The 15,361-nt window shown below is 42.1% G+C and overlaps 1 protein-coding gene across 4 annotated transcripts in view; it reads left to right on the top strand.

The window, feature by feature from the left end:
- Window positions 1-15,361, top strand: part of FAM184B (family with sequence similarity 184 member B) — a 119,016-nt gene that overhangs the window by 64,259 nt on the left and 39,396 nt on the right. For all 4 annotated transcript variants that reach the window (XM_070372180.1, XM_070372179.1, XM_070372178.1 and 1 more), the window contains exons 4-7: window positions 57-196; window positions 763-969; window positions 13,265-13,375; window positions 15,180-15,287. In XM_070372180.1, the coding sequence (XP_070228281.1) occupies window positions 57-196; window positions 763-969; window positions 13,265-13,375; window positions 15,180-15,287 (566 nt within the window). The remainder of the gene's footprint in view (window positions 1-56; window positions 197-762; window positions 970-13,264; window positions 13,376-15,179; window positions 15,288-15,361) is intronic.

Genomic DNA, 15,361 nt, shown 5'->3' with positions numbered 1-15,361 from the left:
CGGCACAAGGCCCAGGCCAAGGGCATTCCCAGTGATGTTGAAACTTGTGCTTACAGGTGACATGAAGACAGAAAGAGTTTCAGAGAATGAAGTCCTAAGGAAAGAGAATAATTTGGAAGCCTGCAGTCTCCATCCTCAGCAGGACCAGAACTTTGCCAAGGAATGTCCCTGCACAAAAGGAGGCACAGATACACAGGTAGTGTCTGACCCAGCCCTGGGGATGCAGCAGTCACAGGGGGCTCTGCTGGAACAAGCTTCAGAGGGAGGCCAGCCCCGAACCATGATAGGTCTACTTGGAAGCAACAGGTCCCATAGTTTCAAGGGTGAATGTGTAGGTGTGAAGTTCGAGCCAATGGCCTGCCAACTGCATGTCATTTGAACCAGGAGACTGAGAATGTAGAGGAATTCTTCTAACTCCTTATCACCAGCTCCTGGGAAACTGGAAACTTGCTTAAGATTCCTGCTATATGTTCCCAGTCAAAACAAAGCTTTTTTTTTTTTTTTTTAGAAAGCGCTATAGTGTGGGCTGGAATACCTGATCCTATGACAATATATGCATTACTCCAAAAAGTCCTTTTCCGATGGTGGATAAAAATGGAGTTTCTTACAAATATCAAACATATCATCTTATAAATTTTACTGTACCTTGTGATACATGCTTTAAAATCAGTAATCAACATTGTAGAAGTTGCACAAAAGAGAAATGGTGATTTCCTGTTCTCTCCACCCTGGTAGTTTTACAAGCCCTTTTTCTTTTCATAGACTAAGAAAGAAGCATGCATTGAGACGGAATATATGAAGCAAAAATATGAAGAAGACCTTCGCAAAATCAAACATCAGACAGAAGAGGAGAAGAAACATCTCAAAGACCAGCTGATGAAGCGCCTAGAAGACTTGGTGAAGAAGCACACGGTGGAAATCAAGTCAGTTCGCTCATCGGTGGAAGCTGAAAGGAAGAGGCTGCAGAAGGTGAGACTCCATTCCAGAGATACCGTTCCTTTTGTTCTTCCTTGCCTCTACCTCCTTCCTTTCCTGTTTGTTTCTTCTTTCCTTCCTCAAACATTTATTGAACTCCTATTGTGTACAGATTTCAGCTAGTTCTCTGACCAAAGGAAGTTCAATGTCTTCTGGAGGAGACAGGGCACTCCAGGACCATGAGACAGTAGGGCTTAGAGTCATTAGCATGGGGCGGAATTGTGTCATATGAGTGCTTAACTTAGGGAAATTCAAATCCTCTATTCTGCAAAAGCAGAGAGAAATAAAATGAAGCGAACACATGGACCTGGCAGACTGCCTGGATTCAAATCCCAGCTCTGCCACCCTCCAGCTGTGGACAGTTGAGTGCCTCACAGAAAATCTCTGTGGGCCCCAGGTTCCTCATTTATAGAACAGATGTTGATAATAGCACCTAACAGAGTAGCTGCAAGGATTACGTGAAGTAATCCATGTGAAAAAACAAAGCAGATCATAGTTCCTGGGGTGTAATAGGCACTAGATGAATGCAGGTAATTGATTAATCAGTGGGTCGGCAGTGGGAGAGAAGTTTCTCAGCCTGGTACTGCTCCAAATTCCCACTAAAGGAGGTGCTTTCTGCTGAGAAGGAACGCAAAGCCTCATCCCTCGTGTTTGCTGAGGAAAGCAAGTAACATATGTATTTGAATGTTTTAGGAGAAGAGTGAAGTAAATCAGCATTATTGTAAGCATAGGTGGTGCTTTAATTATTATAAGAAGGCTTCTTTCTAATCTAAGAACTTGCATTATCAGCTCTGAGTTTCCAGTGAAAGAGAATCATATATCACTGAGGAATGCAGTGTGTGGTGGTGAAAAGTAGTAGATACTCAATAAATATGTGTTGGACAAATAAATGGACTCATGAAAGCCTAGTATTGGGTCCAAGTCCTGACTCTTTGATTAGCTTTATGACCATGAACTGGTCACTTAACCTTTCTAAAAATAAAGATAATTACTTTGGGGGCTTGTTATATGCATTAAATATGGTTTTGTATATAAACTATTAGCTCAGTGCATAAACATGTACTCAAAGTTTGATAAACAGTGGTTTTGATTAGTTACCATGTGCATTAGATGATGTCATGTGTGATAATATTAGTGCCCACTATACTTTATAAAGCACTTATTCTTATGAACACATTTAATCCTCCCAACAGGGTTACAAAATGAGTGTTCATATTGCCATTTCAGAGATGAGAAAACTGAGGCTCAAAGATGTTATATATCTGCTCACACAGACAGTGAGTGGTGTAGCCATATTAAAACCCAACAGCCTGACTCCAGAGCCCATGATTTCCTGCACAGGGTGGGAAGCAGCTGTATTGAAAGCACCTTCCTCCCGATGAGCAGTAACTGGTTGCACAAATCCAGCCCTCATATAGCTGAACCTTCTTTCTATCCTGAGCCACAGTCAGTGGGAGGGACGGTTACTCTCCTGGAGCTACAAGTTGCCCTGGTAACCTGTCAGCCAAGCCTGACTCTGAGTGTAGAAATTCCATTTCAGCTCTAATCAGGGGCATGGATCCATTTGGGAAATGAATCATGTAGAAATAAATTGCATTTCCTCCTGTTTTTTTTTTTTTTTTAATTATGATCATTTCTACAAACTGAGGACATAAATTATATAAATTAGGCCATGCAGACTAGAGGAAGGTAAAACCTTGAAGAGGCCCCAAATCAGGTATTCATGGACTAAAAATAGATACCTGTTTCCCCTGTAGAGTTAAGAGGGCACTGCTTCTTTGGGCCCTTGAGTACAAGTGTGTTATGTCTCCTGAATGCTACCTTAACCTGAAAAAGATGCTACAGGAGAAGGGCTGGAGTTGACCCAGAGGGCCTATCTGCCTTCCCTTTCAAGGATATTATTACTTAATCTTCATAGACAGAGCAGAGTACATGTCCTATAATTAGCATTTGCCCACACATTCTTAGAAGACCGTGGAAAGGTTTATTGAGTCCCTACTGAACTGTGCTAGACACTGCTGCATTCTACACCTCATTTGTGTCACTTTTGATTCTGGGTGTCAGGCATCACAAACCCACTCTGGGCGCTTTAGGCAAGAAAGGAATGTAGTAAAGGGCAATGAGAAGCTTTCTGGAAAACCAGGGAACCGGGCTTGGCAGCTACTCAGTCAGTGATGAGGACACGCCTGCCACCACCTCTGAGGCCAGGCCTGCCATGTACACCGCTGACAACCACCAACAACGGGCCCTGGACGTTGCCTATAGAACTGCACTGTCCAACTTGGTAGCCCCTTGTGGTTATTTACATTTAAATTAATCACAACTAAATAATATTTTAAATTCAGTTCCTCAGGTGAGCTAGCCATACTCCAAGTGCTTAATTGCCATATGTGGCTAATGGCTCCTGGAATGGATAGCACAGTGCTTAAGGACTTCTACACATAACCTGCACTGTATTTTTGAATATTTCCATCATCCCAGAAATGTCTGTCAGTTGGAGCTGCTATAGAATGGCTGGCCCTGCTGCCCCTGGGAAATGCAGTTGCCAGATCCTTTTTGTTTCATTGACTCCAGCTTGTACACATTGATGGCTTCCAATTTGAAATCTGGGGTGAGTGTGTCTGATGGTCACATGCCCTCAGTCCTCTTTAGAAGGGGGTCTGGGAAGGTAAGTCTGACATTTTCTGGTTCTGTGGTGGAAGGACGGCTCTGATGTATCAGATGGAGAATTTCTCAAACATTCCGAGAAGGATCAGATGCTGTGCAGCTAAAAGGAAAGACAGCTCTCCAGTCCATGATTTATCCCTTACCTCAGCTCTGTAGGCAGGGGTTGCTTTCCCATTTCACAGATGAAGAACCTGAGAAATAAAGTCACTTGAATATCACATGAATTGGATGTGAATCACGGAAGCATAACCTTTGCTGTCTATGTAGTAAGCCTTTAGGTCTTTACCCTGCCAGCATCCCTTTATGGTTTATTTATCATTCATTGAATGCATAGTTGGTGTCTTGAGCAGTGCAGGGATATAGGAATCAGCCATGCCTTCGAAGAGCTCACCATCTAGTAGGAGAAACAAGATATGCACTCAAACATCAGTCAAGTCAGTGTGTAAGAAGTGCTGTGCCTGGGGAAAGAGCCTCATTGTCAAATCTTGAATAAGTTAACTCAAACCATTCTAGGCCTCTGCTTTCTAATTTCAATAATAAATATGAATGTGAATGATTTTCTCAAAATTTTCTCAACTTTTTAATTTCTACCAACTCCCAAAATACTCTTTGTTATTTAAAAATAGGTTACTTAACTTCCAAATATTTAGAACCATACCAGATATCTCCCTCTACATGAATCAGCCATAGATATACATATATCCCCTCCCTTTTGAACCTCCCTCCCATCTCCTTCCCCATCCCACCCTTCTAGATTGATACAGAGCACCTGTTTGAGTTTCCTGAGCCATACAACAAATTCCCATTGGCTATCTATTTTACATATGGTAGTGTAAGTTTCCATGTTACTCTTTCCATACATCTCATCCTCTCCTTACCTCTCCCCATGTCCATAAGTCTATTCTCTATGTCTGTCTCTGCATTGCTACCCTGTAAATAAATTCTTCAGTACCATTTCTCTAGATTCTGTATATATGTATTAGAATACGATATTTATCTTTCTCTTTCTGACTTATTTCTCTGGTAGTCTAGGGTCTTGGAGTCAGTGCTCCCACTCCAAAGGCTCAGGGCTTGATCTCTGGTTGAGAACAAAGATTCCACAAGTGGTTTGTTATGGCATTAAGTGAGATTAAAACAAATATCCAAAAACGAGAAACCAAAGATGAACCCCAGACAAATGGCAATTACAAAATCAGGCAAATAATAATTAAAAATAAGGGAATACACACACACACACACACACATATATATACACACTGATGAGCAAAGTCAACACAGTCCAACAAAAATAAAGTACAGTAGATTGACCCAGCAAACAAAGGAAATAAAAAATTATATTTACCAGTTAAGAACAAAATTAACTAAAGCACAAACTAGAAAACAAAAGTAAAGCAAGGTGCCAAGTGGGGAATGAAGCAATGAAAACAAAACTAACAAATATGTAGAGAGGAAAGAAAAGAAAGAAAGAATAGATATGCAAAGTTAAATAGAAGTAGATGAAGAAAATTTGTATACATTAAAGTTTAACTGCAAGGGGAAAGGCAAACAAAGGAATAAATGTAGAAAAAATATAATATGTTTAAAAAATTAAAATTATAAAAAAGAGGAAAGAAAAAGTGTGGGGGGGACTCCACAGAACTGCAAAAGCCCAAAGTAGGGGTAGAGGTTTATAACAACAATAAATAATGTGACTGAGAAAAAAAAAAGCTCAAAAGCTTAATTAGATTGCATAGTGCAAAAAAAAAAAAAAACAGACAACTAAAACAGAGGCGGGGGCGGTGGGGGGAGGAAAAAAAAATCCAAAAGAATCTACAGAACAAGTCAAAACATAAGAATAATAAATGTTTTTCTTGAGTCACTGCTGTCAGTCTTTTCCCTCACTGGGGTCACAGTCCACCTCACCTCCCTAGGATGCCCTCCAACACTGTGCTGATCTCTGGACCTGCTGTGGGGGCAGCTCAGATTCTAATCTGGTCCTATTCCTGTGTGTTCTTGCCTCCAGTGTCCACAGCTATCAGAACTATTGCATTTTCTTTCGTGGGAGCTCTCAATGATCTTTTATATATTCCATAGACACAGAGTCTGCCTAATTGATCATGTGGATTTAATCTGAAGCTTGTACAACTGGTGGGAAGGTTTGGGGTCTTCTTCCTTAGCCACACTGCCCTTGGGTTGCAATTGTGGTTTTATTTCCACCTCTACATATGGATCGTACACTGGGATTTGCTCCTCAGGCTGACCCGAAGGACTTGGGTTTGCCCCTGTGAGGGACAGGTGTGGAGGTGGTGCAGCTGCTTGGGTCACAGGGGTTCTGGCAGCACCAGGTACTCAGGGGAATTGGCGGCTAGGGCAGCAGGAAATATAGCACTCTAGAAGGGCATGGCAACTGGTATTGGCCAATACACTCCAGTATTCTTGCCTGGAAAACTCCCTTCACTGACAGAGAAGCCTGGCAGGCCACAGTCTACAGGGTTGCAAAGAGTCTGGACACAACTGAAGCGACCCTGTGTGCACAGATGCAAGACTTTTTTTTGCCTATGGCAGCTCTGCTCAGTGAGAGTTGTGTGTGAAGGTGGCACAGTTGCTTGACTTGCAGGGACCCTGGTGGTGCCAAGTGCGCAGCGACACTGACTGCCTCTGCTGCAGGAGTTATGGCCCTATCAGAGGCTTTTTTTGAGCATCTTGTAGCTGGTGATCAGAAGGCCTCTTTGGCCAGTCTTTCTCCATAGCTCTGTCCATTCAGGCACTTAGAGCGATCCCTTGCCTGGAGTCCTCTGTTGTTCTATGTGTCAAGCACATAGAGGGGCTCCCCTGGCTGGGGTCATACTCTATAGATCAGTGCGGTGCTGCAGGCACTTGAAGGGGTCCTACTCTGTAGTTCAGTGCATCAGGTGTTTGATGGGCCAGCCTCTCTGTTGTTCAGATACCAATGCTGGCACGTGGGGAGAGAGAGGCTGTGGTGATGGCTCCACCCCCTACACATGACTCAGCAGTACCACCTTGCTTCCATGGCCGCCAGGCTTTCCTCCACAGGCATTTCACACCACAATCTCCTCCCTCACATCCCCTTGATCTGTCTCTCTGCAGTCAACAGCAGCCCTCGCTTTGAGATTGCTCCACAATCCCTAAACTCCAGCTCCAAGCTGCTGCGCCTTCCAGGGGACCTGCGTCCCTGTCCTGGGTATGTATGGCTGCGGCAAGGACTGTCTGACTCTCACTCCATTTAGGCTGCCACAGATCAGCTATTTCACTCTCAGCCTTAAATGGTTCTCCTCTGATTCAGACAATTGCCCTGATGTGGGGATCAGAGCCCTACTTCAGTTCCCCCACCCACCGAGGGCAGGTCCAGTTCTACTAACACTCCTGTTTTTCCCCCTATTTCCTTCATCCTACTGAGTTTTGTGTGGTTCTATATATTCTTTTCTGCTGGTCAGGTCCTTCTGTCTGCTCTCAGCTGGTGTTCTGCACGCACTTCTGTGTCTGAAGGTATATTCCTGATGTATCCATGGAGAGAGATGTACTCCACGTCCACCTACTCCTCCACCATCTTATTTTCCTGACTTCATTTTTGAAGGTTATTTTGCTGGATATAGAATTCTAGGTTAACAGTTTCGTGTTTTTTGGTTTGTATTTTCATCAAATGAAAAGCTGGTAGCCACTCTTACCTGTTTTCCACAGTGCATAGTGTGTCTTTTGTTTTGTGACCACTTATAACATTTATTTTCTCTATCACTGGTTTCTACGATGATTATAGTATGTCATGATATGATATTCTTTGTGTTTTTCTGTTTGAGGTTCATTGGAATCTTGAATCTACGGGTTATAGTTTCTTCTGTATTCATATTTTTAATTGAAGTATAGTTTATTACAATATTGTCCTGTGAGTTATCGTTTTTATACAGTTTGGAAATTATAAGATCATCTCTTCTGCCTCCCCACTCTGAGTGACATTTCAGGCTTTGTACTGGTTTACTCTTTCAGCTGAACTTTACTATAAATACATACCAAATAGTAATTTTTCTTCTTGAAAAAAGGTAACATGTTTTCCTTTAAAATGTGAACTGAAATCTCTGCTTGGTGATTTTCTGTGGTTGCGTATTTGTTTTTCCCATCACAGTGGCTCCTTTATGTGTCTTTTCTTAAATTGCTAGTAACTGTGGACAATCTAGACAAGAAAGCAGAAAAATGGTGGAAGTCCTGCTTTTGCCTCTTATCAGCCTCTGGATCTGCTGTGTGAAATGGATGCAATAAAGCCATTTTCCCTGAGTATTTTGAGAGTTAAATGAGAATAGAGCTTATGAAGTATTCTGTGAATCCTATAAGTTAATAGCTCATGGAGTCTTCTTGCTGGGGTGGGATGCAACAATTTATATGTTTGAAAGCAACTATCTTCTTTTCCCTTATGTTCTTGTCTTTGTAGCTGTTTTTTCTCTTTACTTGAGTTAGGAAGAAACTGTTAATGATTCCTGTTAAACTCCTTAAGGTCACTTTGGAATGAGCTGGACATGATCATGCTTCCTTTTAATCTGTGTTTTCCATGTGACTCAGAGCTCTTTGTTTTCTGACAATAAACCACATATATTCTGCACCTAAAATGTGGCTTGCTAATGCCAAAAATTACTGCAGATATCATTTATTTCCATCTGTGGGGAAATTTTTTTCCCTTTAGGTCCATTTGTCAAGGCAACAGCTAAAGCTCTGATTGATTATATGTACCCCAGAAAATTAGGCTGTATAAAATTAGAAATAGCCACTGCTTTACACTAAGAGTCTTTCTCTCAGGGGATTTCACTGTGCTGTTACTGCAAACATGCTTTGGCAGAGTTAGCAAGTGTCTGCACCAATAAACACATTAAACAAAACTTTTGTTCAATAAAAGACTCTGTGAATGAGGGCTAAATAATGAAGTCAAAAATCAGAATTTTTGCTGAGAGGATGGCCTTATTTCTGATGGTTGTTTAAGTTATCTCAACTTGTTTCAAACAAAAAAATAATTTATCTATTGTCTTTAGAAAATGAACTTTCTGAAACAGCAAGCCCTGCAAAAGGAGATGATGGGTTTACTGAAGACCCTGTACATGGCTGCTGCTAAGTCACTTCAGTCGTGTCCGACTCTGTGTGACCCCATAGACCGCAGCCCATCAGGCTCTCCTGCCCCTGGGATTCTCCAGGCAAGAACACTGGAGTGGGTTGCCATTTCCTTCTCCAATGCATAAAAGTGAAAAGTGAAAGTGAAGTCACTCAGTCTTGTCGACTCTTAGCGACCCCACGGACTGCAGCCTACCAGGCTCCTCCGTCCATGGGATTTTCCAGGCAAGAGTACTGGAGTGGGGTGCTATTGCCTTCTCCGTGTACATGGCTAAGTGTCTGCATCATTTGACCCTTACAATCTAATCACATCCTTCTTTTTCTCTCTTATATGACTGACCCCAAAGACAATGCTAAGTGCAACCCCAGGGCTACTAGACTGGCCTGTGATTGGTCCCATAGGAAGTGTAAATATGTCATGTAGATGAGCAGTAGCAGCATCTTTTTAGATGCTCAGGTTAGAAATCCAGGAGTCAGAAATTTAGAAATCCATGACTTCTGTCTCATTATTCATGCTCAACCAGCCATAATGTCCATTCATTCTGTAGTTGATCCTTGAACAATGTGAGAGTTAATCCAAGTATAATTTATAGTAGGTTGTTTGTGTCTCCAGTTCCTCCACATCCTCTGACCACGGACTATATAGTGCTGTAGTATTTACCACTGAAAAATGTTCACATATAACTGAACCCGCACAGGCAGGGAAGAAGCACAGCCAAGCAATCATCCTTTCCTGAGTTCAGATCTTGACTCTTCCACATACTGGCTGCATGACCCTGGGCAAGTCATTTTGACTTCTTGAAGCTTCATTTCTTTATTTGTATAATGAACTTTAACAATACTACCTAGCTCATATGGATTTCATAAGGATCAACGAGATGATCTGTGAAAAGCGCTCAGAAAATGGTGCACACTCAGTAGATGTCAGTTGCTAATATGTCCGTCTACTCACAGTTAGAGCATAAAGGTCTATAATCAATTGTCACCATCCAACATGACATCTACTGCATTATAGCTGTTGACTTTGCTGCCTGTCTTTTCCACACAGTTGTGAGCTCCTGGTGAGTAGGCATAGTGTCATTTTATTCCTAGCTTCAGGAATAGCGCCAAACACATGGTGCTGCTGCTGCTAAGTCACTCCAGTCGTGTCCGACTCTGTGCGACCCCATAGACGGCAGCCCACCAGGCTTCCCCGTCCCTGGGATTCTCCAGGCAAGAACACTGGAGTGGGTTGCCATTTCCTTCTCCAATGCATGAAAGTGAAAAGTGAAAGGGACGTCGCTCAGTCATGTCCGACTCTTAGCGACCCCATGGACTGCAGCCTACCAGGCTCCTCCGTCCATGGGAATTTCCAGGCAAGAGTACTGGAGTGGGGAAACACATGGTACGTCTCAATAAATATTTGGTGAATGAATAAATGACTTAATGTCTACCTAAAGTTCAGCTGTCTGGCTCTAGGTAAGTGATCACACCATTGTGCTTATCTGGGTCATTAAGATCTTTTTGTATAGTTTTTCTGTGTATCACTCACCTAGAGCCAGACATCCTGGAATGTGAAATCAAGTGGGCCTTAGGAAGCATCTTAGGAAGCAAACAAAGCTAGTAGAGGTGATAGAATTCCAGTTGAGCTATTTCAAATCCTAAAAGATGATGTTGTTAATGTGCTACACTCAATATGCTAGCAAATTTGGAAAACTCAGCAGTGGCCACGGGATGGGAAAAAGTCAGTTTTCATTCCAATCCCAAAGAAAGGCAATGCTAAAGAATGTTCAAACTACTGCACAATTGCACTCATCTCACACAGTAGCAGTGTAATACGCAAACTTGTCCAAGTTAGGCTTTAATAGCACATGAATCAAGAACTTCCAGATGTTCAAGCTAGATTTAGAAAAGGCAGAGGAACCAGAGATCAAATTGCCAATATCCATTGGATCATAGAAAAAGCAAGAGAGTTCCAGAAAAACATCTACTTCTGCTTTATTGACTACACCAAAGCCTTTGACTGTGTGGATCACAAAAAACTGTGGTAAGTTCTTCAAGAGATGTGAATACAAGACCATGTTACCTGCCTCTTGAGAAATCTGTATGCAGGTCAAGAAGCAACAGTTAGAACTGGACATGGAACAACGGACTTGTTCCAAATTGGGAAAGGAGTATGTCAAGGCTGTATGTTGCCACCCTACTTATTTAACTTATATCAGAGTACATCATGTGAATGCCAGACTGAATGAAGCTCAAGCTTGGAATCAAGATTGCTGGGAGAAATATCAATAGCCTCAGATATGCAGATGATTCCACTCTTATGGCAGAAAGCAAAAAGGAAATAAAGAGCCTCTTGATGAAAATGAAAGAGGAGAGTGAAAAGGCTGACTTAAAACTCAACATTCAAAAAACTAAGATCATGGCATCCAGTCCCATCAATTCATGGCAAACAGATGGGGAAACAATGGAAACAGTGACAGACTTTATTTCCCTGGGCTCCAAAATCACTGCAGATGGTGACTGTAGCCATGAAATTAAAAGACACTTGCTTCTTGGAAGAAAAGCTATGACCAACCTAGACAGAATATTAAAAAGCAGAGACATTATTTTGCCGACAAAGGTCCATCTAGTCAAAGCTATGGTTTTTCCAGTAATCATGTATGGATGTGAGAGTTGGGCTTTAAAGAAAGCTGAGCACTGAAAAATTGATGCTTTTGAACTGTGGTGGTGGAGAAGACTCTTGAGAGTCCCTTGGACTACAAGGAGACCAAGCCAGTCAATCCTAAATGAAATCCTGAATATTCATTGGAAGGACTGATGTTGAAGCTGAAACTCAATACTTTGGCAACCTGATGTGAAGAGCCGACTCATTAGAAGAGACCCTGATGCTGGGAAAGATTGAAGGCAGGAGGAGAGGTGATGACAGACGATGAGATGGTTGGATGGCATCACTGACTAAATAGACACGAGTTTGAGCAGGCTCCAGTAGTTGGTGATGGACGGGGAAGCCTGGCATGCCGCAGTCCATGGGGTAACAAAGAGTCGGACATGACTGAGCGACTGAACCAACTGAACTGAAAGTTCAGCTAAGAGGAAAAGAATATTTCATCCACTGCTCTCAGTTCAGTCACTCAGTCGTGTCCGACTCTTTGCGACCCCATGAATCACAGCACGCCAGGCCTCCCTGTCCATCACCATCTCCCGGAGTTCACTCAAACTCACATCCATCGAGTCGGTGATGCCATCCAGCCATCTCATCCTCTGTCATCCCCTTTTCCTCCTGCCCCCAATCCCTCCCAGCATCAGAGTCTTTTCCAATGAGTCAACTCTTCGCATGAGGTGGCCAAAGTACTGGAGTTTCAGCTTTAGCATCATTCCTTCCAAAGAACACCCAGGGCTGATCTCCTTTAGAATGGACTGGTTGGATCTCCTTGCAGTCCAAGGGACTCTCAGGAGTCTTCTCCAACACCACAGTTCAAAAGCATCAATTCTTCAGCGCCCAGCTTGCTTCACAGTTCAACTCTCACGTCCATACATGACCACTGGAAAAACCATAGCCTTGACGAGATGGACCTTTGTTGGCAAAGTAATGTCTCTGCTTTTGAATGTGCTATCTAGGTTGGTCATAACTTTTCTTCCAAGGAGTAAGCATCTTTTAATTTCATGGCTGCAGTCACCATCTGCAGTGATTTTGGAGCCCAAAAAGATAAAGTGTGACACTGTTTCCACTGTTTCCCCATCTATTTCCCATGAAGTGATGGGACCAGATTCCATGATCTTTGTTTTCTGAATGTTGAGCTTTAAGCCAACTTTTTCACTCTCCTCTTTCACTTTCATCAAGAGGCTTTTTAGTTCCTCTTCACTCTAGACACTTGCAAAATTTCACCAGACATTAAGCTAGATCAAAAAGGGTAGGAATCTATAAGAATTGCCCTACTTTTAATTCATTTATCTCTTACTATTAATATGTAACTAGAACTATGCTAAGCTTGTATTAATAAGTAATGCAATGAGTCACAGAGAGGTTAGGAAATTTGCTCAAGGTCACAGAGCTAAACTGCAGCTGCACCACTCACATGAGCTCCAGAATGTTCTTTTATCTGGATCTACTTTGCACTAAGACTGTGAGGCTGTGGGGAGGGACTGTGGAAAAAGTACTTTGTGAATCCCATCGTTTTGACTAACGTAAGGTTGCTGTTGAGAAGACCAAAGAGGAAATTTCATTGTGCTTTTGATATTTCTTTGCATCTGAGGATGTATTTGGCTTTTTGATTCATGGAACTGTGAGAATTGTGTCAATAATGAGCATTCTCTTTTCTTATTTGACACTACAAAACTTAAAGCCAGGGATTTACCCTGCCCTCCCCCAATATATATTAGCCTTTGTGGTGTCAGTTTAGCACCTGTTTTTTTTTTAAACTTTCTCATTTATAATTTTTTATGGAGTTTATGACTCTTATGAGCTTCTTTGAACCCCTTTGGGAATAAGGCAGGGTGTGTACTGTTCATGTTTTTATGGATTGTGTGGTTAACTCTTCTATTTATCATTTAGGAAGTAGAAGCACAATTGGAAGAAGTGAAGAAGAAATCAGAAAATGAAATAAAGCAGCTAGAAGAAGAGAAAGCAGCCCTAAGTGTGAAGCTCCAGAATTCATTGCTAGAAGTAAGTCCTGAATAAACACTGTGCTTGGGAGTGATGGTTCTGGACTCCAGGAGTTTTTGATTAACCAAGGTGCCAGGAATTTCAGGCAGTTGCCCTGACTTTCTTACATTTAGCATCCTTGCAAGGAAGAAAAAGAGTTTAGCCTGACAGGAAGATGATCTCAGGGGCATAAATTCAGCTGCAAGTAACAGAGAGCCTGATTTATAGAGGCTTAACAAAGAGACACTTAATGTCATACGTAAAAGAAGGAGGCAGGAGGCTGCTGGCGTTGATTCTGTGACTAAATAATATCAGATCTGGAAAATCTGCAAAGCTCTTGGTCCCGCCATCTCCCCACCTCCCGGCAGTTTTCTGGGCAGTAGATACTTCTGCCTTTGTGGACTCTTTTCTTCATCAAAAAGAATTTAAAATTTTAATTTGTAACCGCATTGCCATAAAGGTGAATACAGCAAGGCTGCGTTTTTTCCTTTGAATTTTGAATGAAAACATGTTCATGATCCCTAAATGTATCACAGGTCCCTGATACTGCATGTAGGAGAAGTTGGCTCAGATTCCCCTTGGTTGTGAGAATGACTGTCACTAACCAGTTGTCATGTCCAAATTTAAAACAGGAAATGAGTAGGGGAAGGGGTGACCAGGCCTGCCTACTTCATTAGGAAAACAAAAGGGTATAGGAAGCCCCTAGCTGACTCCTACTCCCGCTGGTAACATCTGTGCCAACTGGCTAGCCTGGGAAACCAAGGATTTAGCCATCAGGCCTCCATGCTGGAGGCCAGCCAGAAGAGTGGGATATGAAATGGATGTGAACCAGCTGAACTATGGGGTTTGCTTCTTAGGCCCATCTGTCCAAACCACCCAGGGACCAAGTTCAAAGTTTAAAAGCACTGTGGACAGTATTACTGGGGAGAAGAACTTGCCACTGGACTCTATTCATCCTTCAGTGCTATTAACACTGTGCCAGAACTCCTGGGCAGTTTTTTGCTGTAAGTTCTACCTACCTCATAGTGATTGTTAGGAGAATTAAGAGTTAATACTGTAAAATGCTTAGGTCTGTGCCTGACACAGAGCAAACACATCATTAATGATGGTCTTTTTATATTTTACATATGTCTATTGAGTGTTGTTGTGATTCTAAATGTGCATCTGTCTGCTCCATGAGATGACAGCTCCTTGAAGGCAGGGACGATATTTTACCTTACCATCCTGCTCTCAGGCTGTTTCTTCTCCTCCCCACCTTACACCTAGCATGGTACCTGAGGAGCAGTAGTTTCAGCAACATCTGAGTTTCCTTTATGGTTATTAGCCTTGTTCTTCTCAAAGTATAGAGCTGGGAAACCAATCTGTTTAATTCATACTCTATGTTTAGTTAGTTAATAATAACATCATAATTAAGGTCTTACAATGTAATAGCATCCTGTAGCCACCCTTCTCTCATTATCTGTATAATTCTTAAACATTGTTCCTTTTCTTTACCAACTAACTTTGTAAAAAAGAAATAGGGTGGCCTTCCAGGAATGGTATGAAAACCAGTGGAAACCATGCTATAGCTTTGATATAGTTATATGGACTTGAGTAATTTAAATGGAAGTGTTGGATATTGTAAACATGCCAGGTTCATTGACTTCTGGAGGAACTAAGCAACTAGCTCACTAGAAATGGCCCCTCAAGAAGCATGTCTGGGATTTGTCTAGTGAGACACTGTCCTCAGAAGTGATTGACTCAAAGGAACAGGCTCCCAGATTAATGACCACAGCCAGGTGGTAAGACTGCTTCATCGCTGAATATTTCTATTCTTCTATTTTAGGTTTTAAGGCTGGAAGAATTTATCCAACAGAATAAGGCATGTCCCCCAAGAGGCGATGAAAAGCCCCAGGAATTGGACTACCAGCACTGCAACATTTTAGAGACCCAGGTAACCTCTAGCTTTTTCTTCTTTAATTAAGGATATTTTTCTTCTCCTTTTCAGCACTTTGGTGTCCCCAGTGA

Source organism: Bos mutus, chromosome 6 (assembly GCF_027580195.1).
Source record: "Bos mutus isolate GX-2022 chromosome 6, NWIPB_WYAK_1.1, whole genome shotgun sequence".
Taxonomy (NCBI): domain Eukaryota; kingdom Metazoa; phylum Chordata; class Mammalia; order Artiodactyla; family Bovidae; genus Bos; species Bos mutus.
Note: the sequence above shows the minus strand (reverse complement) of the source record. Positions and strands in the feature narration are given on the sequence as shown.